This window comes from Coregonus clupeaformis, unplaced genomic scaffold, assembly GCF_020615455.1.
Source record: "Coregonus clupeaformis isolate EN_2021a unplaced genomic scaffold, ASM2061545v1 scaf1039, whole genome shotgun sequence".
NCBI classification, from domain to species: domain Eukaryota; kingdom Metazoa; phylum Chordata; class Actinopteri; order Salmoniformes; family Salmonidae; genus Coregonus; species Coregonus clupeaformis.
In genome coordinates this window covers 75,634-103,220 of record NW_025534493.1, presented here as the reverse complement: position 1 = coordinate 103,220, position 27,587 = coordinate 75,634, and the positions used below count along the sequence as shown (strand labels likewise).

General features: G+C 44.5%; 1 protein-coding gene across 3 annotated transcripts; it reads right to left on the bottom strand.

Annotated features, from left to right (window-relative positions):
* Positions 1–971: 971 nt before the first annotated feature.
* On the bottom strand, positions 972–27,272 carry LOC121549670 (proline-rich transmembrane protein 4). Of its 3 annotated transcripts, none has more exons than XM_041861495.2 (3): positions 27,171–27,272; positions 18,235–19,545; positions 972–3,553 (listed from the first exon to the last, which is right to left on the bottom strand). In XM_041861495.2, exons 2-3 carry the CDS (start codon positions 19,439–19,441, stop codon positions 1,485–1,487), a joined length of 3,276 nt encoding a protein of 1,091 aa, XP_041717429.2. In that variant the 5' UTR covers positions 19,442–19,545; positions 27,171–27,272; the 3' UTR covers positions 972–1,484. The 3 variants fall into 3 exon arrangements, with proteins under 3 accessions (XP_041717429.2, XP_041717437.2, XP_041717446.2); XM_041861503.2 differs by having other exon boundaries at positions 972–3,535; XM_041861512.2 differs by lacking the exon at positions 27,171–27,272 and adding an exon at positions 12,860–12,927 and having other exon boundaries at positions 972–3,535; positions 18,235–18,320.
* Positions 27,273–27,587: the final 315 nt, after the last annotated feature.

Sequence of the window (27,587 nt, the reverse complement as noted above, 5' to 3'; positions counted from 1 at the left end):
AAGCAACACATTTGAAGTTTTGGAATGGCCTAGTCAAAGTCCAGACCTAATCCCAATTGAGATGTTGTGGCAGGACTTGAAACAAGCAGTTCATGCTTGAAAACCCACACGTCACTGAGTTAAAGCAGTTCTGCATGGAAGAGTGGGCCAAAATTCCTCCACAGCGACGTGAGAGACTGATCAACAACTACAGGAAGCATTTGGTTGGAGTCATTGCAGCTAAAGGTGGCACAACCAGTTAATGAGTGTAAGGGGGCAATTACTTTTTCACACAGGGGAATTGGGTGTTGCATAACTTTGTTCATGAAATAAATATGTAATTGTTTTGTTAAGTGTTCATTTATGTTCCCTTTATCTAATATTAGGTTTTGGTTGAAGATCTGATAACATTCAGTATCACAAATATGCAAAAGTAGAGAAAATTAGAAAGGGGGCAAATACTTTTTCATAGCACTGTATCGTCAAAAATAATATCCCCATATGTAACTATAGAAAATACGTTATACATGACCTGAGACTTGGTGAAAACAAAACATGCACACTAAAATGTTGACATTTCTCTTTATTTAATCATGTTTTGAGGAAAGAATTAATGACAGTTTTAACATAAATAAATTAGTAAGCGGTTCATATCAAATGTACTGTGTGTCAGTCGGAAGTTAAAGCACAATTGTATCGGTGGGATCCTACCAGTAGAGGTCACTGCTGCTCTGCTACAATGTTGCTGTTTGTTAAAATCAAGCTTTCCTTTATTGGATGGATCTTAAAGCACACCTCTAACATCTTTAATGCTTGATGTAGAGGCTCACAAACAGAATTACATTTTACTGCATTGAAACAACTTGGCATTTAATAACAATCTTACTCTATGAAAATGTTAAGTACGTTTGTTTTATAAGTCCCATGTAGCTCAGTTGGTAGAGCATGGCCCTTGCAAGGCTGTGGGTTCGATTCCCACGGGGAAACAGTATGGAGAAAAAAAAGTATGAAAATGTATGCACTCACTACAGTAAGTCTCTGGGTAAGAGCATCTGCTAAAATGACAATGTTAAAATAAGATTTCAGTAGTCTTGTTTATTAAGTGCTTATTTCAATCACAGTATTATTTATTTGAATGCAAAATGTTTGTACAAATGTAGTGTGCTTTCCTGTTTCCTTCTTGAAATGCACAGGAAAACCCACAACTTTTATTAACGTATCAAACTTCATCATCCAATAGCATATGTGAAAAAAAAGTCAAAATTTCTCCTTGGCTTGTGGCATTCTGTGGCAATTAAAAGACCCACGTCAACATTCTCAAACAAACGCTCTCAGTTCATTTACTCAAACATTTGGCACTATTTTACCTTTCTTGACAATGAAGGCTAGCCTAATTAATCAAACCGCTTGTTGCTCCTTACAGAACGCGACGCCATCTTGAAATCCTCTTCACAATATTTCAGTCCAGTCCTCAGTCTTTAGCCCTTGACTGTTGAGAGCTCTGCCTACAGGTCAATTGTCTCACTGCAGATGCTCATCGCATCAATCTGTCTGCAGACATTGATGAACTCCTCTTGTACGGACCGGTCCGCTTCAGACTCTAGGTCAAGACTCTCCTGTGAGGCTGACCCTAGTGTGCAATAGTGTATCTGTAGGTGTGAGCCCTGGTGGCTGGAGGCTGTGATGCAGCCTGAGCTGCCGCCTAGGGATGGGGGTTGGGCGTGCCCATCTGGGCTGGAGTAGAGGACCAGAGAGGACCCCCTTAGGGAGGGTCTGTACAGGGAGCAGGAGGAGGAACTTTCCCTCCAGCGATCTGGGGAAGAGCAGCTGGAGTTGGAGGACAGGGAGGGAGATGGTGGAGCACCCAGGATGGTGTCGCCCACCAGGGGGTGGTTTGGTAGAGGGGTTGGGGGCGGGGCAACCATCTCCACACAGGAGGTCGTCCGGTACAGGCCTGGGTCGGCTGAGAGGGTCGCTCGAAGCACCTGGCCACCATTGGGCAGGGTGGACGTGGAGTAGGGGATGTTAAGTGACAGGTCACTACAGCAAAAAGCTATGGACGGGCTGAAGATGCTTATGGGAAAGAGGTCCTCGCTGAAGAGCGCCTCGTCAATACTACGGCGTAGGTTGATGGGCGATGGCGGCCGCAGGTCAGCCGTGGAGTCGCTGGTGAAGGAGGAACCCCCGGACGCCACTCCACCTCCCCTGTCCTCGGGCTTGCTGGAGCCAGGCAGATCCAAATTCAGGTCCAGGTCTCTGTAAGCCAAGGCCCGGTTGCTGTGGTACAGGAGGTCCAGGCCTAGCCTTTCATCCACCAGCGTGTAGAGGGGCAGGCACTCAGTCTCCCCGTGCCCAATGTCACAGATGGCCAGCTTCTCCTGCTGGCTCAGGGTCCACTGGTAGGTTCCCGGCATAATGGGCGACTTGATTGCCAGCAGCTCCGTCCAGCAGCTTCCAGGCTGGGGAAGGTGGTCGGAGCAGTAGATCGGCTGGGACACCACCAGGGCTAGGGTGAGACAAACCCCGGCCTCACAAACCCTGCAGCTGAGCTGGAAGGTCCACCAAGGCCAGGGGCGGAAGACCTCTGCCCCTCCGGCCAGCCCCAGAGCGTGGAGCATGGCGTACAGCTGCAGCCCGGTGCATGCCAGGCAGAACAGAGCCGAAAGGCACACTGTCGCAGCCGCACGGTCCCAGTCCCTGCTCTCAGCAAAGGGACAGCGGTTGTATCGCTCAGCTGGCGTGGGCGAGGTGTTATTCAGGTGGTAAATGTGCTTTGAGTCCGCCCGCACGTAGCAGAAGAACACAAAATAGGCGGCAGATAGAAAAGAAGCCAGTGCCACAAACGCTCCCCGGGAGATAAGTGAGATGAAAAGGCAGAAGGGCGCCCTTCTCTGGTAGAGCCTTAGCAGTGCGACGGGACCGAAAGCTGCAGCGAAGTGCAGCAACACCAGACAGGCCAGGAAACAGGGCCTCTGGAAGGCAGAGTAGGATAGCTGCATCCTGGAGCGCATGGAGAGGAGCAGGAAGACCAGGCCGAAGGCTGCAGTCAGGCAGGGGAACGGGGCTTCGTAGAGCAGCAGGGAGGCCTCGGTGGAGGGCAGCCGGTACTGGTGGCCGTAGGCATCGTAGAGGAGAGAGAATGCCCTGGTACACCCTGCAGCCAGGAGGAAGACGTTGACCAGGGCGAAGTAGCCACAGCCGGAAGGGCAGCGCAGGGGCAGGCACAGCAGGTTGAGTGCCGAGGCCAGGGTCACCATGGCAAAGATGGAGCCCAGACCATACACGTGGGCATCCCAGGCTAACCCCCAGGTGGCCATGGCGCTGTTCCAATCAGAGTGCAGGGGAACAAACATGGGCCGGGCCGGAATCAGGAAGGGGTTATTTGATTGGTTGGCGGAGGGGGTGTTGGCGGTGGGGAGGACGTCAGAGGTGGTGGGCAGTGCCCAGGTGTCGGAGACGTTGCAGATTCCCGAACGTTCCTGATTGCAGTCTGGGAGGTAGGTGGCTTCACTGCCTGTTGGGTCGGACAGCCAGTCTTCAGGATCAGGAAGGTTACCTGAAAAAACATGGAAAACTATAGAATTTAAATTTTTATTCCATAAAATGTTGATCTCTTCCTAAAAAGTGATTTATCATGAGGTTTGAAGTGAAGTCCACCTGTGGCCATCTGACCGTCCCTAATATAGAACTAGGAAAACCCATCAGACAATATATTTAGAATATAGAATGATGCCATACGCAGCAGCATCTATTCAGCACGCTGCTGCACAGCCACATCCGTCCTCAAGATGCTGTTTTCCTATAACAGCATAGTAATACAATTCAACAGCAGAGGGCATCACCCAAGAGAGTCCATTCTAAACGGGCACACATGAGAATACACAACGTTTACTCAACATCAGAGCCTAGACAACGATTGGCTGACGGCCAAGTCTGCGAAAGCATGATTATCCTGTTAATCCTATATAAAAGGCAGAAGCTGTAAGGAGGCAACTTCCAACTGGGCTGGGCCTAGAAAGGGTGGAAGAGAAAAAAAGGGATCAGTGTGGCCAGAAGACCACAGAGCTGCTTCCTTCTTTCTATGACATAAGCAGCCAGTGAACATCTGTTGTTTCCATACAAACATGGCTAATGATGATTGTGTTATACATGTTATATAGTGCACCGTTGGAGGAAATTCCTGTTCGTGGCTTGGCTCGGACAGACTGGGAGTGTCCCTTTTTAAATGGTACATGTAAGATGAATGCATGGTAGATGACTTGGATGTGTGTACCTAGTAGAGCCATTACACACAGCCAAATGCATCACAGATGGGCACCAACGACAGTTTTCCTCACACAGTTTTAGGCTCTTCGTTTTCAAAACGAGCTTTACAGACTTCGGCAGCCAACATCATACATGACGTCCATAATATCCATTAGACAACGCATTATCCTCATTCTATGCCACTTCAGTATAACAGATCAGCTAGAACTTCAAACAGACCAGTGGGTACCCATTTATTTCCGTGCTTCTCCTCACTCCTATAGAAGAGGTGAAAAGAACCGAGAGAAACAGGCCTAATTACATCTTGTATCCAGACACACACACACACACAGCCTCATCAGTCATTCAGGCCCAGCCCTAGCAGATATAATCCACAGGAGGTTGGTGGCACCTTAATTGGGGAGGACGGGCTCATGGTAATGGCTGGAGCAGAATCAGTAGAATGGTATCAAATACATCAAACACATTGTTTCGCTCCGTTCCAGCCATTATTATGAGCCGTCCTCCCCTCAGCAACCTCCTGTGGTACAATCGCCTTTTTCTCCCTGTTTAATGCAAGAGTGCTTCCTGTTAACATGGTGTGTGTGTGTCGTAGAAAGGTTGTGTGTGTCGTAGAAAGGTTGTCACTCTCCACCTCGCATCAGCCTTGCAGGCCTCTCATGAGCCGACCAAAGGAACCTCTCCACTCTAATCAGGAAGCCCTAACAATAACACTGACTCCTGAACAGTTCTATCAGACTGACTCGAGTGGCTGATCCTTTTAAAGAGGGGCTTTAACATAAACCTCAGTGCTGTCCTGCAGAGTCTCTCTCTCTCTCTCTCTCTCTCTCTCTCTCTCTCTCTCTCTCTCTCTCTACTGATTGTCTTCTTTTGGCACTCATTTAGTCTTCATTCCCTGCTCAGCCCCCGACTCCCGAGTTGAATCTCAGTGTGAGTTGATGATGAAACTGTCAAGCTTGGGGAAATATGAACCTGAGTGAGCGAACTGTCTCGCGGCGCAACATCACCATTTTTATTTTACCTCTGACAGCCAGCTGTAAGCCGGGCGACCGTGGCTTTAATCATGGCGCTAATGCGGTGAAATACTGACTGACAATGTTTTAAGAGGCTTTGTTTTTGCCCTGATGCAGGGTTTTTTCATTAGTCCCGCTGAATCTTTAATGGGCAGAAATGAAAGGCGGTTAAAACGGTTCCACCGCTCACCGTTCCATGATGTTTCTCTATATCTCTCCAGTCCCCTGTAGGATATAGTGTAGCCTAGCACAACATGGTTATTGATAAATTCCCTTTAAGTTTTGCACAGTTGCACATTTAATGAGAGTCCGTTCAGCTGAATATATAGCAGACTCTGCAGTTATGACAGTCTTGTACACGTCTCAATCCACTGAGGTGAATCAGCACACTAACTGCTCTGACATTGCTTATTACACAACTAATGAGTCTGGAGGGTGAAATGAACATTAAATTGTATTTGTTCTGACAGGGTTAGAATTACACTGGCGCCCGGGGTCTGGGCACTCCGATAACAAATCAGTGCCCCTCCCCAAAAGCATTAACATGGCACCCCCATAGAATATTAGTGTTGGTTCAGCCCACTATTTTTCAGCCACCCCTATGAGTCAGTAACTTATTGGAACCATCCCTGATGATGACACCTACAGACAGTAGTTATATTGTAATAATGTTATGACAAGAGGTTGCATATCTGTCACTAAAAATATTCCCTTTGAAGATAACTATTATTACAGGAGAGACGAGAACCAGTGTCATAACAATAATGATGTAATTTTGTCACTACAGACCCCCTGGTTCGATTCCAGGCTGTATCACAACCGGCCGTGATTGGGAGTCCCATAGGGCGGCGCACAATTGGCCCAGCGTCGTCCGGGTTTGGCCGGTGTAGGTCGTCATTGTAAATAAGAATTTGTTCTTAACTGACTTGCCTAGTTAAATAAAGGTTAAATAAAAATTAATTTTAAAAAACAGTGTGGGAGATGTGGGAGGGGTTTAACACAAACAGGAAGTGCCAGGCGAGGCGACTGCTACTGATGAGGGCGGTCATGTTGTGGCAGGCCAGTCGCTCGTTCTTCCCGTTCGTTTACTTTCCTGGGCGATGCCCTAGCTGGCCTGGCCCGGCGGGCACAGTGGAAAACATGACCAGGGTTTCTGGACATGGGCCAAGGGTTCCTGTCTGTCTCGCTCGGGTCAATTAATCGCCATCGGAACGTCCAGCCAGTCAGCCAGCTTGGATACCGGCCGTTGGAATACCGGCGGTGTGAAGCGGACAGCCAAGTCCGGTCTGTTCCATCGCGTGTTGCTGCCTAGTCTACATTCCACCTGTGACAAACCCCCTCAGGCTTAGTCAGCCGCATATGGATGTCATGTCACTGCCCGGATTCAATGCCAACAGCCAACGTTCTGTGTATGCCCTTTGTTTTATCCATTAGATAATACGTGAAGCAGACACCATAGTCAATAACAAGCTACTTTGCAGTAGATTGGACAGAGATGAACAGAGATGTTTGTAGATGGGCATACCGTAAAGTTAGAAAATATAGAAAAATATGCAAATCCAATTTATCAGGTGCAGGGCAGAAGAACGGATCAAAGAAAAAGATGACCTGACGAAGATTCAACTCGGATCGAAGCGTTGACTTTTTTTGTGCGTATGATTAAATCATCATGGGAACATACCTGAGTTGCGGACATACTGTAAGGTTCCCAGAGCTCAACAGAAGTTGCGCGATTAGTATCAGGCTTAAGTCAGACAAACTTTTACTAATTGAAATGGTCTATGGCGATGTATGTCTCCTACCTCAGCTGTTTTTATCTCAATATCAAATAATTTCTGGGCAACAATTAAGTACCATATTGTTTTTTTTATTTTATTAAAATGGTGAAAAATAAACAAATCGCTTCTTAGCAATGAGCAATTTCTTTAGCAATAATTTTGCTAGGACAATGGGAGTCTGAGTGAGGGGCCTAAGCATTATGGGTGGGATATGGAACATCAAAACTAGCTGTTATTGGCAGAGAGGTTGGAAACTCTTTGTTATTGATATATGGGTGGCAGGTGGCCTCGAGGTAGAGTGTTGGGCCAGTAACTGAAAGGTCGCTGGTTCGAGTACTGGAGCCGACAAGGTGAAAAATCTGTCGCTGTGCCCTTGAGAAAGGCACTTAACCCTAATTGCTCCAGGGGCACTGTACAATGATGACCCCACTCCCTGCAGGTGTCGCAGGGGGAGTTGGGATATGCAAGAAACACATTTCCATTACACACTTGTGTGTAACAGGACAAATATAAGCACCCCCCAAATTAGTATTGCATGTCACCAGGCAGGGCAAAACTCCATCCCACCAAAACAGGCAGAAATTGCAGGCGGTCTAGTCAAACAGCATTATGCATTATCAGCATTATCACACTATCATTCCAACCTCATAGTGTGGAAATATAGGTAACTGCCAAAATAAAGGAACCACCACGAGCCGCCAGAACAGCTTCAATGTGCTTTGGCAAGTTGGCATAGATTCTACAAGTGTCTGGAACTCTATTCGAGAGATGCGACACCATTCTTCCATGAGAAATTACATAATTTGGTGTTTTGTTGATGGTGGTGGAAAACGTTGTCTCAGGCGCTGCTGCAGAATCTCCCATAAGTGTTCAATTGGTTGAGATCTGGTGACTGAGACGGCCATGGCATATGGTTTACATCGTTTTCATGCTCATCAAACCATTCAGTGACCACTTGTGCCCTGTGGATGGGGGCACCACTCCCATCGGGATATAAATGATTCACCATAGGTTGAAGGTGATCACTCAGAATGGCTGTGTATTAATTTATGTTTACCTTGCCCTCTAAGAGGTTGAGTGGATCTAAACCATGCTGGGAAAATGCACCCCAGAGAGCCACCAGAACCTTCATTTACTTAAGTGTTTCCTTTATTTTGGCAGTTACTTGTATAAATACGACACAGGAAAATCACGTTTTTGACTGCACTGGGCCTTTAATACTCTTAATATGCCCCCTTTTTATTTATTTTCATCACATCAACTGATAGGTGAAAGATCACATCAGTAGTCATGAAGGAAATAGGACGAAGGGAACCAAATGAAGACTATTTGGCACAGGACCCCAGTGTAAACCTTGACACCTGACATGACTGCAGAACTCAACTCCTACCGACACCCTCCCCTCCATCTTTCTAATTGGTCTCCTGTTGTCCTTGCGTCAGGAAAATCCAAGGCTTCATTTAGCTTTCATCTGTTTCCTTCACTTTCAATTTAGCTATTCTCAGAAAGGCAATTTAGCCAGAACGAGTGTTGGATGAGCTGTCATGCATATTGAAGAGGAGATAATTGTATTTGGTGGCAAAATGGGTTTAGTGGAAAGATCTGATATGATCCTAAAACTGCTTTACATCAATAGGACCCTAGCCTGCTACAGTCCTACATAGAAACATGTTATGGACTAATTTGACCATTGTTAGGATATTTGTTTTGCATGATAAGGAGGCAGCAAATTCTCTCTCTCTCTCACACACACACACACGAGCCTGTGTGGTGACACGTCATCTGCAGTAGCACATTTAACTAGTCTATTTTTACAATTCGGCTGACTAGATCTGCTATTTCTGGGCAGTAATGTGGGTTACATCTGCTGCAGAGAAGTGGGTTTCAAATTAACTTCTTAATTTGTAATCATTCATGGCCAACCATCAGATGTTATTACTTCCTCTCTACCTGGGATGTTCTTTTGAAAAGGGTTGTTACTAATCAAACGAAGAGAGGGAGAGAGGTACTTAGCTAGACTTCGGCTGGTAATTGTTCAACAACACGATTCCAACCAACAGTCTCCTCCCTTTGGAGGCAATTAGAGACTGCAGGAAGAGGGTTGAGGGAAATGTTTCTGCCTGGCTGCTGTGGCTCTCCGACAGATTACAGCTAGTGTGCCAGATTGTAGCACTAATAGGCTGCTTTCCTCTTCAAACTGACAGTGTGTTGAGCTAGATTGGGGAAGTAAGTAAGTGAGGAGTGATTGGAGGGCTTGTGATGTAGTGTGTTCAAGTGTGTGTGTTTCTAAGGGTGTGTGTGTGTGTGTTTCTAAGGGTGTGTGTGTGTGTGTGCGTGTGTATCTTTGTGTGTCCAGTATCTTATTTGTGTGTTTGTGTGATGTTAAGAGCGGTCCAGTTACCTGTATCAGTGGCTTTGATGTTGTTGTCGTAATGACTCCTGCTGGTATGTGTATTTGTATTTATTATGGATCCCCATTAGCTGCTGCCAAGGCAGCCGCTACTCTTCCTGGGGTCCGGCAAAATTAAGGCAGTTATACATTTCTAAAAACATTACAGTACATTCATACAGATTTCACTGCACACTAAGTGTGTGCCCTCAGGCCCCTACTCCACTACCACATATCTACAACACAAAATTCATGTGTACGTGTTTGTATAGAGCGTATGTTATCATGTGTGTGTATGCATGTGTCTGTGCCTATGTTTGTGTTTCTTCACAGTCCCCGCTGTTCCATAAGGTGTATTTTTATCTGTTTTTTAAAATCTGATTCTACTGCTTGCATCAGTTACCTGATGTGGAATAGAGTTCCATGTAGTCATGGTTCTATGTAGTACTGTGTGCCTCCCATAGTCTGTTCTGGACTGGGGACTGTGAAGAGACCTCTGGTGACATGTCTTGTGGGGTATGCATGGGTGTCTGAGCTGTGTGCTAGTTGTTTAAACAGACAGCTCAGTGCTTTCAACATGTCAATACCTCTCACAAATACAAGTAGTGATAAAGTCAATCTCTCCCCCACTTTGAGCCAGGAGAGATTGACACTGTGTACATCCAAGGGCCAGCCGTGCTGCCCTGTTCTGAGCCAATTGCAATTTTCCTAAGTCCCTCTTTGTGGCACCTGACCACACTACTGAACAGTAGTCTAGGTGCGACAAAACGAGAGCCTGTAGGACCTGCCTTGTTGATAGTGCTGTTAAGAAGGTAGAGCAGCGCTTTATTATGGACAGACTTCTCCCCATCTTAGCTACTGTTGTATCAATATGTTTTGACCATGACAGTTTACAATCCAGGGTTACTCCGAGCAGTTTAGTCACCTCAACTTGCTCAATTTCCACATGATTTATTACAAGATTTAGTTGAGGTTTAGTGAATGATTTGTCCCAAATACAATGCTTTTAGTTTATATAATATTTAGGATGAACGTATCCTGTGGTGTCCTCTCTTCATACCAATATGTCTCTACGGGATCCACCCCATCCTCAAGGTTACGGGAATACTCTGTCTGTAATCTCGAGGTTGCCGAGAGAAAGTGAGACAGTTTAACCCTGAACTGGCGTGTCTTGGAAGGCAGTTGAGAGATGGGCATGGCAGAATGGGAGGATGATTTCTTAACCTAGATATGTCAAATGCATCCTTCTCTCATCCGTTTAGCCGTAGCCAGCCATCCGTGGTCCAGTAGTCGGGCCTGTGTAGTCTAATCACATTGTATTTTTCCTCTGTGTGTGTGGATATGCATCTTGACCTGTTACGGCCTGACATCAATGTCTCTGCCACATCATCCATTTTACAGATATAACAAGGGAAAAACAACGGCAAACATTTTCCATTTATCTCAAATCAAAACACTCAGACAGAACAGAACAGAGACTGCCTTATTCTAAAGCCACAGAATCTCTCTCTCTCTCTCTCTCTCTCTCTCTCTCTCTCTCTGTGTTTTGGTGCAGGAGAGAGAGAGGAGCAGGGCTATTAGAACTACTCACACTGCTGCTACCATTTTGTCTGGTCATCACAAAGTTACATAAACCACTATATTATACTATACTGGTGATCAGCTAAAGTTTGGGATAATGAGAGAAAGATGGAGGGGGGGATTGAGGGCTGTTATCTTCTTATCCTGATGAATATATATCACACTGTGCCTACATTCTTATAAGCATAGCATGTTGTATCCATATAATTTCCTGCTTAGTTATTACCTTTACCTGAACTGATCTGTTCTTACATTGATTGCCTCTAGGTTCTAATGTCCATCTGTTTGCTAGCAGCGCTAAGGTTTATCCCTCTCTGCACTCTTAGAGGAGATTCCTACTCTTAGAGGAGATTTCTACTCTTAGTGGAGATTCCAACTGTTAGAGGAGATATCTACTGTTAGAGGAGATTCCTACTCTTAGAGGAGATTCCTACTGTTAGAGGACCTTTCTAATGTTAGAGGAGATTTCTGTGGTTTAGAATAGCTGCAGTGCCAGTTCTTCTACCACTCCTGAGACCAAGGAGCTCTCCTAATGATAGCAAGGCAATGGAGTGAATCGTGTGTCTGTGTGTGTCTCTTTGTGTGTTTGTGTGTGTGTGTGTGTGTGTATATAATGTGTGGCAGCATTATTTATAGATCTTGTTTGTGTACCCTCTTGACTTAGTTCTCTCTCTGTGTGTGTGTGTCAAAGTGCATATTTCTAGGTGTGATTCGCCACAGCTCCAGTATTTAAAGGATCTAGCTCAGTTCCTCTGCTTTGCATGATTGGGGACACACACACACACACACACACACACACACATATAGAGCTTAGAGTGATGAGGAGAAATAGAAGCGGGTAGGATAGGAGGGTGGAGAGAGACAGACAGTCATATTAGGTTTCATTAAAACTGGATATAGCTACAATACCCCATCCTCCAATTTCCTGCCCTCCCCACTCTTGCTCAATGCAATCAGAATATTGCATCACTGTTCACAGGCTTATTGGGTTAGTTGTCTAGACTCATATTAATGGGGTTGCATTGCATTCTCTAAATGAATATTTCAACGAATGACTTGAGTATTAGTAGTAACCTTGGGTGATGAAATGTGTGTGTTTGCCTGATCAATAGTCTACTCCCTCAATTCACATTTTAGACCCTAACAAACACGAGCCTAGCGATGCACAGGATGGCAACGGCTAATCAGGGTTACCGTGGTAACGTGGTGGCAGCATATTAGCCGATGATGTCGGGTCTACCGCTGGGTTCAAGTAATTTCCCCCGACCTGCCGTGCTTCAAAGTAGAAACACAAACAGGCAAAACCAGGCAGTTTATTAAAACACGGGTTAAATCACCTCGGGATCGCTTCGTTTGTGGTGTATTTGCGGTTGAAGAGATTGACCATACTGTACCACATTTCCGACCCCGGCTAACCTCCACGGTCTGATTTGCCATTGGTGCTTTTAAGAGCATCTAAATGAAATCAGCCACGGTTCAAGTCACATGGTTGATGTGAAAATAGATCTAGTTATATATGTGTGTAAAAACACTAATCAATCCAACCATTGAAAATACATGGGTTCTGCTACAGTCCTATGGCTGTGTTGTATGGTATATACAGTGCCACTGTATCATATGCAGATAGTTATGGAATGTGTATGGGTTTAGTCTTGCCACCCCCCATTAGTGTTGATGAATATGCTAATGTAGGGACAGAGGTAACGGGAGAGGGGTAATCTGTTTGGGAAAAAATTAGTGGAGATGGGGATCTGAAGCACTGCCATGATGGGTTTAAAGAGACACATTTTTCATCCCCCACACCTCCTTGGCCACAGCCACCCTTCTCCTCCTTTACTCAATCCTTTCCTTACCCCCTCCTCCTCTTTCCTCCTCTTCTGTCATAAGTGACCTTGCTTTGCTCTCTGCAGCTGGAGTGTTTCTTTGAAAGGGATGAGATAGGGATAGTGTTACCGTATGGTTTGCTTCTCTTCCACACACACACACACACACACACACACACACACACACACACACACACCCTTCAAGGACGAAGGTGACACAACAAGCGCATTCTGAATCAATGGAAGCTCATCCCAGTCATTTGGTTGTGATTTGCACGTCTCCAACAGTGAAAAGCCTTTCCTTACATACACCTCTCTGAAACAGAAGGCTTTGATGGGTGGACATTCTCCTCCATAACCGAGGGATAGAGGATAATGTATTATAGTACCGGGTGTCGTGCGCTCTTTTCACATTTCAATCTCTGCTAGGGGTGTTTGGCGACGTATGAGGTCCGCTTGTTTTGTCGCTGCAGGATTCTGCACAAGACAAATGTATAGAATGTCTCTGCACTGAAACAGAAGGGATGGAGGACAAAATAGCAGAGTTCTCTCCCTCTCAGTTTTCCTCCCTGCTTTGATAATCACGAGCTTCATCCCTACAGAGACATTTTAGCCCTCCACAACAACCCCAATGACATGGTGTTTGCAGCAAAGATATTGCAGGAGGAGGGAAGGAGAGGTGGATGGATGGAGGGAGGGAGGGAGGGTCGACAGGGAGAGGGGGAGACTAAATGACGAGGAGCATGTTTAGCATCCATGAACAAGGGATGTCGAGGAGAAAGGAGCGTATGGTCCCATATGATTGGGGGTGGTTTCGCTGAGTTTGCTGTTGGAATACTGATACAGGCCACAGAGTATTCCCTCCCTCCCTCCCTCCCTACACTCTTAGAAAAAAACAGCATCCCTAGACACAACACAGTCATAATACTAGCTGAACAGCAGCCCTAGTCACAGTCATAATACTAACTGAACAGCAGCCCTAGACACAACACAGTCATAATACTAACTGAACAGCAGCCCTAGACACAGTCATAATACTAACTGAACAGCAGCCCTAGACACAGTCATAATACTAACTGAACAGCAGCCCTAGACACAGTCATAATACTAACTGAACAGCAGCCCTAGACACAGTCATAATACTAACTGAACAGCAGCCCTAGACACAGTCATAATACTAACTGAACAGCAGCCCTAGACACAGTCATAATACTAACTGAACAGCAGCCCTAGACACAACACAGTCATAATACTAACTGAACAGCAGCCCTAGACACAGTCATAATAATAACTGAACAGCAGCCCTAGACACAGTCATAATACTAACTGAACAGCAGCCCTAGACACAGTCATAATACTAACTGAACAGCAGCCCTAGACACAGTCATAATACTAACTGAACAGCAGCCCTAGACACAGTCATAATACTAACTGAACAGCAGCCCTAGACACAGTCATAATACTAACTGAACAGCAGCCCTAGACACAGTCATAATACTAACTGAACAGCAGCCCTAGACACAACACAGTCATAATACTAACTGAACAGCAGCCCTAGACACAGTCATAATACTAACTGAACAGCAGCCCTAGACACAGTCATAATACTAACTGAACAGCAGCCCTAGACACAGTCATAATACTAACTGAACAGCAGCCCTAGACACAGTCATAATACTAACTGAACAGCAGCCCTAGACACAGTCATAATACTAACTGAACAGCAGCCCTAGACACAACACAGTCATAATACTAACTGAACAGCATCCCTAGACACAACACAGTCATAATACTAACTGAACAGCAGCCCTAGACACAGTCATAATACTAACTGAACAGCAGCCCTAGACACAACACAGTCATAATACTAACTGAACAGCAGCCCTAGACACAACACAGTCATAATACTAACTGAACAGCAGCCCTAGACACAGTCATAATACTAACTGAACAGCAGCCCTAGACACAGTCATAATACTAACTGAACAGCATCCCTAGACACAACACAGTCACAATACTAACTGAACAGCATCCCTAGACACAACACAGTCATAATACTAACTGAACAGCAGCCCTAGACACAGTCATAATACTAACTGAACAGCAGCCCTAGACACAGTCATAATACTAACTGAACAGCATCCCTAGACACAGTCATAATACTAACTGAACAGCAGCCCTAGACACAACATAGTCATAATACTAACTGAACAGCAGCCCTAGACACAACACAGTCATAATACTAACTGAACAGCATCCCTAGACACAACACAGTCATAATACTAACTGAACAGCAGCCCTAGACACAGTCATAATACTAACTGAACAGCAGCCCTAGACACAGTGTCACGGATTCAGCCGAGGCTGCTCCTCCTCCTTGCTCGGGCAGGCTTCGGTGTTCGTCGTCCCCGGAGTACTAGCTGCTGCCGATCGATGTTTTGGTGTTTGTCTTGTTTGGTCTTTATTGTTTACACCTGTTTCCCATTATGTTTTATTGTGTTCCCTTTATAACCCTCTGTTTCTCATTGTGTATTGTGCGTAATTGTTTTGGTCTTTGCGGCAGTTGCCCATGTGTGCAGGTCTTATTATTTCCTCGCTGTTTGAGGTTGCCTGTGTACTTTGTATTTTGCACTGCATCCAGTAAAGTTTCTGCCAGTAGCTCGGTGTCCTGCTCTTGACTTCGCCTACCGCATACACATCGCTGTGACACACAGTCATAATACTAACTGAACAGCAGCCCTAGACACAACACAGTCATAATACTAACTGAACAGTAGCCCTAGACACAGTCATAATACTAACTGAACAGCAGCCCTAGACACAACACAGTCATAATACTAACTGAACAGCAGCCCTAGACACAACATAGTCATAATACTAACTGAACAGCAGCCCTAGACACAACACAGTCATAATACTAACTGAACAGCAGCCCTAGACACAGTCATTGTCACGGATGCCGCCGAGGCTGCTCCTCCTCCTTGCTCGGGCAGGCTTCGGCGTTCGTCGTCCCCGGAGTACTAGCTACTACCGCTTGATGTTTTCGATGTTTGTTTTGTCATGTCTAGTTGATACACCTGTTTCGCATTCTGTATTGATTATGTCACCTATAAGTTCCCCTGTTTTATGTTTGCCTTTGTATGTTATTGTCCGCTTGTCTTTGATGTATGGTTCGGTATTTGGCTTATCGTGTTTATTACGCACTCCGCGTATTTGTTCTCCTCTTGTGTTTGGAGGCCGTTTATTTTGTGCGTATTTAGTTTGCAAGTAAAGTCGTCTTGACTTATCCTCTGTGTCCTGCGCTTGACTTCACCACCGCATCCACATCAGCATTTTTGACAGTCATAATACTAACTGAACAGCAGCCCTAGACACAGTCATAATACTAACTGAACAGCATCCCTAGACACAACACAGTCATAATACTAACTGAACAGCAGCCCTAGACACAGTCATAATACTAACTGAACAGCAGCCCTAGACACAGTCATAATACTAACTGAACAGCAGCCCTAGACACAACACAGTCATAATACTAACTGAACAGCAGCCCTAGACACAGTCATAATACTAACTGAACAGCATCCCTAGACACAACACAGTCATAATACTAACTGAACAGCAGCCCTAGACACAACACACTGCTGTATTTCACATAGAGGACACCTAGATATAGCAAAACAATGCATCAGTATACTGATTCAAAATAAGAACACAAATACTTACAGATCCAAATATTACACATTACCAAAAATATCCTAAGACACCACATACTACCATAGCTATCCCTAGACAAACCGTAACAAACGAAACGAAAGCTGCCATGGGGATTATCCTCCAAAGTTCTGCTAATGCCCAGACACAACACAGTGTGCTGTGTTGCACTAAACATAACAAAATAAACTATTATTATTCTCACTATCAATCATCTGTACGTTCATCAAAGATAATCAGTCCCTCCAGGTTTTCACTGGGATTTTTTGTGATATTTGCGGGCTAAGATATTTGATTTAGCTGAAGTAATTCTGACATTTTGCAATGCAATATGCAATGATTTTGTCAAATTTATCGCGAAAAAATGCTGACGAGTGAAAATGTTTGTTGACGTGTAGCTCAGCTGGTAGAGCACGGCGCTTGTAACGCCAAGGTAGTGGGTTCGATCCCCGGGACCACCCATACACAAAAAATGTATGCACGCATGACTGTAAGTCGCTTTGGATAAAAGCGTCTGCTAAAATGGTATATTATTATTATTATTACGTGTGGCTTGATTGAACCATATTATGCAGTAAATGTGTGGTGATTGGTTGAAATTGCGTGACCTCTTTTTGTACTGCGGCGATGGGTCAGTTTTATGCGATAATATTGCGACGATTCAAATGTTTTATGCAGAAAATAGTGCAGTGATTGGTCAAATTTGCAAGCCTTTGCATTATATGCAGGGAATTGTTGATTTTTCAAAAACATTTGCAATCGCGGAATCCTGTAGGGACTGATTGATGGCATGTAAAGTGGCAACATAAAAGGGGTTACGGGGGTTATCCACCAACAATATGCTTATGCTCTCTATTATTATCATACATTGTTTGCTGTTAGTAATGGTGTGCTGAAAGCGACAGAAATGTGTAATAATAATGATAATTGCATAAATTCCAGTGAATAGATATTTGCAATAGCATACAGTAGGACCCTGTACCATTCTCCCGTGACACTGCCTTCTGGTTAGCCATAATCGTCTCATCATTGTATCACCTCACCTTTGACCCTCCTATGATTTATGTGCCTGTACAGGGGGGAGGGGCTTCCTGAGGTTCATTATGAATACAGACTCCAGACAGAGCCAGCGTCGCTACAGTGGTGGTGGGGGATGGCGCCAGGCTACGGGTACTCCCTCAATGTCATGTGAAAGTGATACTAACCACCTCCCTTACACTACAGTACCTCTCTCTCCTCCCCCTCCCCTTCAGGCACAGTGGAGCGTTCCAATATTGTCTGTTTATAAAAATAAAACAACCACTGCATCATTTTTAGGGTCTGTTCTAATGCGGTGGAATTGCGTCTTTCCTTCCATCCTTGGAGTGGTCATGTATGATAGGGACATGATAGGGTAGGGGACAGTGTGGTTTCCACTACATTGGTTTCACCAAGTGATTAGGAGAAGAATAGAGATGCAAGTATTTCAACTAGGTCTTGGGCTATATTAGCTAAAGATGAGTTTGTGTCGACTTCAAACCCATGACTACCATTTCAGAGATGCCATCCATCATTCACTGCCTGCAGCCTTTTTCTTGAAAAGACCGAAGACCCACATTTGGCTTGAATGATTGATCACATCCATTGAGTGTCATTTAGCCTGCCATCACTAATACTAAATCAATATGTCTATTGATGTGTTGGAGACTTACCTCCTGGTGTTGGTGAGTTAACCCTTAGGCTTTGAGTTGTGCTTGGTGTTCTATCCTCTGCTCCATCCTCTATTCTCGTGGTGGTGTTCGCTCCCGGTCGTTCCTCCACAGGCCCGGCTTTGGCCTCAGAAAAACCCAGGTCTGGTGAATTCTGAGTTTCGGTGACCGTGGCCTCTTTAGTTCCAATGTCGGTGCTTACGGTCGAGGCCAGCCGTCTTGTGGTGACCCTGGTTTGTGGGGACGTGGGTGGGGTGCCAGAGTCAAAGGGTTGTCTGGTCAGTGTGGTCTCCACCTGTGTTGGATTGACGGTGATCCTTGGTGGAGTTGTGACCAGGGTTGTGGGGACTGTGGTTTGTGGGGACGTCAGGAGTGGGACAGAGGTTGTGAGAGGGTCACTCTTGGAAACTAGTTCATCTTGGATCTTTGTTTCCTTGGGGAAAGGTTTAGTGGTGACACTCCAACTGTCCTTTGGCATTTGGGCCGTTTCTGGTGACAGGTGTGTGTGTGTTATTGTCTGTGGCAGTGTGTTTGTGCTGGTGAGACTATCGGAGAATATATCAACGCCCTGTGACATAGAAATAGAGGATATGGAATCTAAGACAGCGGTTATAGAATCTAAGATATATTTGGTGTTTATTTGTGTGCTCTTGTTAGGAGTGACTGTCTGTGAGTTTGTTACCGTTCTTATCTCAGTCGAGGTGGGGTGATTTTCAGTCCAAGAGGTGATGGTGGAGGATTGAGGGGTTTTAGAAATACTCTCCACCCCAAACCCTGAACGTCCCTGTGAATTCTCAGGCTTCATTCGTCCCTCTGTTGGTCTCTCTGTTGGTCTCTCTGTTGGGTTGTCCATCCTTCTCTTGGGCTTAATCAGTCCCTTTGACGGTCCCTTTGTTGGTCCCTCTGTTGGTGTGGTCCTTTGGGGCCCTGCATTCTTAATCTGTGACTTCCCTCCCCACAGGTTGAGCGAAGAAAACGGAATCGACGGCGCCGCCGGGAGTGATGGGAACATGGACAAGCTGGGCTGCTTTGGCAAGGACCAGCTCATCCCCAAGCCTGTGACTGGCCAATAGGACCATCCCTTACTGGCAGGCGGTCCTGTCGGCTTCGTAAGATCCTCCTCTTTGTCCGCAAACACCGTCGTGTGGAGAAGAATGGCGAGGAGAGAGCACCTTAAGCACAAAGCCATCATCCGGCGAAGACGAAGCATGTTGCCGACAGTGAAGCGGAGCGGTTAGTTAGGCACCGATCACATACTGTCCTCCATTCTCCGAGCCCCCTAGGGCACGTTGGCTCGCTCTCCTGTGAAGTGACCTAAAAGACAGACGCACACAGGACATTGAGTGACATACTTTCACTTTGTCACAGTACAGTTAGTTTGACTTGATACAAGGATATGTGTCGTTGACCCGATATGTCGCTGCTGGATTGTTTTTGTTGTAGAGGTTATTTTTTAGGGGAGTTTTCTGCTCTGTTTCTTTTAGTGCTTGACCTGATTTTTGTCTGTTTTTCCAGAGAATATATTATATCACATGTTGATGAAACTGTGCCACCCATAATAAAGCATGGCAGCCATTAAAATGGACTGCTGAAGTTAGCAGGCTGGAAAAATTGCCACAAGAACGACAGTATTATTGGACACATATACTTAGTGGTTTCATATTCTGCGGTCAGTATTTGTGTTAGGAAGTTATGTGTTATTCATATGTATACTGGGTATGTATCTTGGGACAACCAAACGTGAAATATACTGCTGACCAATCACAAAAGAGACTAACTGACCAGTTGTCATGTATTTTCTCAGCACTTTAGTTAGTGCTAACTTTTACATAATGGGGGTGACTCTGTGTGTGTGTGTGTGAGAGAGTGTGTGTGTGGGGGGAGAGTAAGGGCCTCCGTCCTCTGTATAGAAATGGAAGGGGAACTCTTTTCTTGGAGGGGAGGAACGGGTGGTTGAAAGTCTTTGCCCAGTTGCCTCAGTGAAGAGATTGGAGCACCGATGGAATTTTCCATTGAGAACAACCTGTGTGCTTTAGTTGTGTTTGAACCCCCACCTCCCTCCAACTCTCCCCTGCTTTCTTTCATTCCCAGTTTGATTTGTTCTTTAAAACAAGGAGAAACCCTCTGTTTAAGTGAGAGTGTGTTTTCCGGTAATGAGAAAATTCTCTCTCTCTCTCTCTCTCTCTCTCTCTCTCTCTCTCTCTCTCTCTCTCTCTCTCTCTCTCTCTCTCTCTCTCTCTCTCTCTCTCTCTCTCTCTCTCTCTCTCTCTCTCTCTCTCTCTCTCTCTCTCTCTCTCTCTCTCTCTCTCTCTCTCTCTCTCTCTCTCTCTCTCTCTCTCTCTCTCTCTCTCTCCCTCCCTCCCTCCCTCCCTCCAAAGCCCCCAAGACATTAAACCTTTTTGAGTTTGTTAATTCTTGGTGTGTTACAGAAAGTCAAATAAACGGTACATTCTGTTCTTTAAAAGAAACACATTGCCTTTTTAGTTTCACGCTAAACCATTTAAATTAGCTATTAAGCTTCAGAAAAAACTATGCCTCTGCCCTGATTGTGTTTTTGTTCAATTTGACGTATATTGATCAATTATTTACACAAAGGGGATTATGTATTATTTAGTTTGGCTAACATTCTCCAATTTCACTTCCCTCACTATCAATTACACATGAATGCCAGCGTCCTGTTTCAGTCAGAGGATTAAATGACTAATTACTGTCTATGCCTTTCATAGAGAGCAGTTAAATATACCCCCCCCCCCCCCCGAAATATTCTCACACATAATCATTAGATTATTATATGATTTTATGTACATGTCTATCATCCTGCCATGTGAAAATGTGAACCGTATACCACTTAAAACACAGGAAATCTAGATTTGAATTTGTTTGCCTCTGTTTAGTCCTCTGTGAGTAATCAACTCAGTTTTAGCGCACTTGTCGTCTGTTGTAGCAATGAAATATATACGTCTGTTAGGGAGGCCTTTGTCTTTCCTGACATGCAGCAGAACAAGTGGAAAGAGAGAATGAGAGAGAGTAATAAAATAAGATAAACGTGTCTGTGGGGAAATTTACAAGCCTTCTCTTTCTTCACTGGTGTTTTGTTCCACTGCCCCTGACAAAGACAGGTCCTGGCCCACTGCACTGTGCTCAATGGAGCAGAGAGAGAGAGAGAAAGAGAGCGAGAGAAGGAGAGCGGGTGTGGAGGGTTGGAAGGGGAGAGGGACAGGGGGATATAGATGGAGGGAGAGAAGGAGAGCGGGTGTGGAGGGTTGGAAGGGGAGAGGGACAGGGGGATATAGATGGAGAGAGAGAAGGAGAGCGGGTGTGGAGGGTTGGAAGGGGAGAGGGACAGGGGGATATAGATGGAGAGAGAGAAGGAGAGCGGGTGTGGAGGGTTGGAAGGGGAGAGGGACAGGGGGATATAGATGGAGAGAGAGAAAGAGGGTGAAAGAAATATAGATAGTGGGAGGAGAGGAGATATAGAGAGAGACGGACAGACATTGACATGTTGCATTCGGACTTCATGAGAGTCCACTAACTCCTTTCTAATCTCAAATGCTTCACTCAGTCTATTGCTAAATCTCTCGTTTAGTGTGTGCATAAGTGTGTATGTACGTGCTTGTATGTGTGAGTGTGCGGCGTGCACTTCCATATGTGTGCGTGTACCCTCATCCACTCTCTTAACCACCACCCATCACCATGCCAATCACATCCAATCCTTAAACAATTTCTCCATAAGGATTATCATCATTATTCTGCCATCACCCTATCTGTCATTTACATTTACATGAATCTCCAGGACAATGGCTTTAGTGGTCTGCTGTGCGACCGCTGTGGTACTGAGAGGATAGAGATGGATATCTGATTGGAGACCGGGCCTTCAACAGCCTTTTTACATTTTACACTAATGAAGTGATTTTAAATTAAGAATTTTGGTTAGGTTTATATATATATATATATATATATATATATATATATATATATATATATATATAATATATATAGAATGAGAGAGAGAGAGAGAGAGAGAGAGAGAGAGAGAGAGAGAGAGAGAGAGAGAGAGAGAGAGAGAGAGAGAGAGAGAGAGAGAGAGAGAGAGAGAGAGATAAAGAGTCTGAAGTGTGTCCAGTGAATTAGAGGTGTTGACACTCGTCCTCCCTGAGAGATTTAAATGGATTTCTGCTGGATTTGAGAGGATTCCCAAATGGAGATGGCTTGACTCTGGGCGACACCACTTATATTTAACAGGTTGGCCATAGCCACATGAAGGCACTGGGATCGATGTTTCACGCTCCTTTGTAATGGACTGATTTTCGTGCCCGCAAGTCTCAGATTTTCTGAAGTGTGTGTGTTTGTACAGTGCCTTCAGAAATAATTCACATCCCTTTACTTTTTCCACATTTTGTTGTGTTACAGCCTGAATTTAAAATGGAATACATTGAGATTTTGTGTCACTGATCTACACACAGTCACCATAAAGGCAAAGTGAATTTTGTTTGTAGACATTTTTTGCAATTAATAAAACATTTAAAGCTGAAATGTCTTTAGTCAATAATTATTCAACACCTTTGTTATGGCAAGCCGAAATGAGTTCAGGAGTAAAAATGTGCTTAAATCGCATAATACGTTGCATGGACTCATTCCGTGTTCAATAATATGGTTAACATGATTTTTAAAGACTACCTCCATCTCTGTACCCCACACATACAATTATATTTAAGGTCCCTCAATTGAGTTGTGAATTTCAAGCACAGATTCAACCACAAAGACGGGGGCCTTGCAAAGAAAGGCAACGATTGATAGATGTGTAAAAAAAAAAGCAGATGTTGAATACCCCTTTTAGCATGATGAAGTTATTAATTAGGCTTTGGATGGTGTATCAATACACCCAGTCACTACAAAGATACAGGAGTCCTTCCTAACTCAGTTACCGGAGAGAAAGGAAACTGCTGAGGGATTTCACCATGAGGCCAATTGTGATTTTAAAACAGTTACAGAGTTTAATGGTTGTGATATGAGAACTGAGGATGGATCAACAACATTGTAATTACTCCACAATACTAAACTAATTGACAGAGTGAAAAGAAGGAAGCCTGTACAGAATAATTTTTTCCCCAAAACATGCATCCTGTTTGCAACAAGGCACTTAAGTAATACTGCAAAAAATGTGGCAAATACATTTTATTTTTGTCCTGAATACAAAGTGTTATGTTTGGGGCAAATCCAACACATCACTGAGTACCACTCTTCATATTTTCAAGCATGGTGGTGGCTGCATCCTGTTATGGGTATGCGGAATACAGCTATATGCACAGGCAAAATCCTAGAGGAAAACCTGGTCCAGTCTGCTTTCCAACAGACACTTGGAGAGAAATTCACCTTTCAGCAGGACAATAACCTAAAATACAAGTCTACACTGGAGTTGCTTACAAAGACAGTTTTAACTTAAATCGGCTTGAAAAGCTATGGCAAGACTTGCAAATGGCTGTCTAGCAATTATCAACAATCAACTTGACAGAGCTTGAAGAATTTAAAAAAGAATAATGGGCAAATATTGTACAATCCAGGTGTGCAAAGCTTCTTTTGCAGATACTTTTTTAGCAGAGACTTAAGCAAAGCGCATCTCAGCTGTAATTGCCCCCAAAGGTGCTTCTACAAAGTATTGACTTGGGTGTGAATACTTATGTAAATGAGATATTTCTGTATTTTTCAATACATTTGCAAAAATGTCTAAAAACATGTTTTCACTTTGTCATTCTGGGGTATTGTGTGTAGATGGGTGAGAAAAAAATATATTTAACCCATTTTGAATTCAGGCTGTAACACAACAAAATGTGGAATAAATAAAGGAGTATGAATACTTTCTGAAGGCACTGTATGTGTGTGTGTGTGTGTATGTGAGAAAGACCATGAGTGTGTGATTGTGTCTATCTGCCTGTGATTAACTGTAATATAATAATAATAATATTTGGTGGGTGCTTATATTTGTCCTATTTCATAGAAATTAGTTTTTTGCATATCCCAACTCCCGGAGACACCCTCAGAGAGTGGGGTCATGGCCACAGTCTGCCATTATCAACGGCGACCCTGGAGCAATTAGTTAAGTACATTGCTCAAGGGCACATTGACAGATTTGTCACTGTCCACTCGGGAATTCGAACTAGCAACCTTTCAGTTACTGGTCCCATGCTCTAACCTCTAGGCTACCTGCCGCCCCGTGTGCGTGTGCCTACCTGCATGTGTGTGGGATGAGTGCGAGTTGGAAAGTGAGGAGGGCTATATTTATGAAGCCCTGATACCCCAGTCTCTATGGCTTCATCCTATCTAGCTCACTTCACTGGCCTTGGGTCTGGCCAGGAATGTCAATAAAACAGACTCAATCAAATTGGCCACTTCACCTTGAGCTAGAAAGGATTTATTCAACCATGTGGGTGGCCGACACTTCATTTGAAGATAAAAACATGATTATCTTAAAGTATACTTTATGGGCCAGTTTCCCAGACACAGATCAAGCCTAGTCCTGGACTAGAAAGCACTTTCCCTGGAGAATCTTCATTGCAAGTTATTTTTGGTCCAGGACTAGGCTTGATCTGTGTCTGGGAAACCGTCCCTATGCGTAATACTCTTGGTTTCCTTCCCATCCTGGCGATTGTTGAGAAATTACGAGACATTATTATCCAAATGAGGAAGAATTTAATCCTACGGTTGACTGAATATTAAGATTTGTCCTCAGTATTTCACAGTATAGTATGTCTAATATTTGCATACTGGTACACTTGATTTATTGTATAAGTATTTCATAAGGTAGTAATGATCAAATATATTATTCTAAAAGCTAGACTATTTGAAAACAAAAATGTTCACAATGTTTGCCCTGATCAGTTTAATCGATCAGTGTATCCAAGTATGAAATGGCTTCTTGAGGATCTTGATGTTTTTACAATGTTACTCAGATAATGATTTAGACGTAAAACAAGGGGGTCCACACTAAACTCTGGCAGCCCAGATGTTGTTGACTTAGAGTGAGGAACTGCAACCATCTAATTTCCCACATCACTGCTTGTCTTTCTGAAACCAAGCTAGCCAATGTTTGGCCATCCTTATAGGAAAATACCTGGTGTTATATGTAATTGAAGCTTGAATGCATCATAGTCCGAATTGAGGTCATTTCATTCCAACTTCAAATCCAATCCATGAGTCGGATAAAATCTTCATTGAAAAGAATGGGAAATTCTCCTATTCATACAGGGTCAGTTGAATTGAGTTGAGATGGAGTTGACCGCAACCCAACCGTGGGTCATGTAAATCCCAACCTCGACGCAGGGCAGATACAGTATGTCAGAGAATGGATTTGTCATTGCCGGGCAGTCACGGTCAATAGTCCCCAGTGGTTATTGACCGTGACCACTCCTGTGTCCTGGTTTACCTTCTGGTCAGAACAGCAGCCAACCAACAGGCTAGGATCCAACAGGTTACATCTGAATCAGGACTGACCATGTCCAAAGGAGTCATACTCATCGCAACTAGAGGAGTCAATACCCCCCTATTTCATCCAGTGGTAGTTAAATCAGTATGGTATACTGTAGGTATCACACTAAAATGAACAACTAAACACCACATCTTGCCATCTGTGTTCTATCAAATGTATTAGGTTAATCTCGGATCATGACTGAAATTTGCTCGATTAACACTAGTATCTATGTAAGAACAGAACCTGTTTATACTCCCCAAAGCATTATATTAAAGCTCAGGTATTCACCTAATCTGAATACCGTTCCCCCATGACGTATTCAACCATTCAACCTGCTTGATCATAGATCCTATGTTCATCCAGCCTTTCTCTGGTATCCCATTTCCCCCCTGTCCTTACTACTGACAGAGTGAACTATAGCCTACCTGCCTGTGAAAACCTAGTTATTAGAACGTCACACTAACGTTTGTTTTAGCCTTTGAGTCAATGAATGTGGCGAACCTGCCTATGACAAACGACACACACTCAGACACCAGCGTTCCACTGACTAGCTTTGCCATGGTGAAAAGACGTCTTGCTAATGGCGTGATGTGAGGGGCTTTACTAGTCTGCTATGCTGCTGTTACCAGAGGGCTGCTACCCCTGATCCTAATGGCAACCCCCCCACACACACACAGACATATGCACACAGCTACACTCGCGCAAAAAACACACACACTCGCAAACGCTTGCCACGGCAACCCCGGTCACATCTGCTTCAGTTCAAACACACGCTGCCCGCGCACACGCACGCACACACACATACAATCATGCTATAGAGGATGCTTTTTATAGACTGCAATACACACGCGTACAGTATCCACTGGCGCACATGATGACATGAATTTCTACGGTACACATTCATAAATTCATCAGAATGTACACACACCTATGTAGACAAGCAATCCCAGGCATACATTAACACAGGCACACACACACACACACACACACACACACACACACACACACACACACACACACACACACACACACACACACACTGCTGTCTGTGGCTGTGCTGCAGATTTAACCCAGATGGATTCCTTCAGCTCCCTCCACTCCTCCTGATGCTGGTCAACAGCCTCAGCCGCTGCCTCTGTGTGTGTGTGTGTACCTGTGTTAATGTATGCCTGGGATTGTGTTCGTGTGTGTGTTTACCTATAAAGGCTGTAATAGAAGAGTGTGTGTCGTGTCATCTGGAGAGATTGAGCAGCTGAGTCCACACCCACAAATGTGAGCTTGTAGAAATTGTGTTTTTCTGTATGTGTGTGTGAGTGTGTCTACCTATAAAGGCTGTAGATGAAGAGTGTGTTGTCTCGGTGACAGTGTGTGTCATTCTCTAACAGCTCTTTAACCCTTTTCTCTATACATCATAAATTACACAAACACACACACACCATCATAAGTGTTCAGAATTTAAAAAAGAGCCACTCACCCAACCACAAGTGAAGGGAAGAGATTGTGAATCCACGAAAGCCAGCAGGGAGCTGCAGCAGAGAACCGTCTCCCTGTGTGTGTGCCTGTGTGTGAAATTGAGTTCCAGGCACTCACTCTCTCCTATTCTCACTCTCTCCTATTCTCTCTCTCTCTCTCTCTCTCTCTCTCTCTCTCTCTCTCTCTCTCTCTCTCTCTCTCTCTCTCTCTCTCTCTCTCTCACTCACTCACACTCCCTCTTGTACTCTTGTTGGCTCCCTCTCTCTCATTCTCTCTCACTCTCTCTCTCCATCCCTCCTATTCTCTCTCTCTCTCTCCCTCTCGTACTCTTGTTGGCTCCCTCTCTCTCATTCTCTCTCACTCTCTCTCTCCATCCCTCCTATTCTCTCTCTCTCTCTCCCTCTCGTACTCTTGTTGG

Coding starts and splice junctions, on each gene's coding strand:
- LOC121549670 (XM_041861495.2), bottom strand. CDS start 19,441: ATGCTTCGTCTTCGCCGGATGATGGCTTTGTGCTTAAGGTGCTCTCTC. Junction 3,554..18,234: donor TAACTCACCAACACCAGGAG/GTAAGTCTCCAA, acceptor TAAATTCTATAG/TTTTCCATGTTTTTTCAGGT.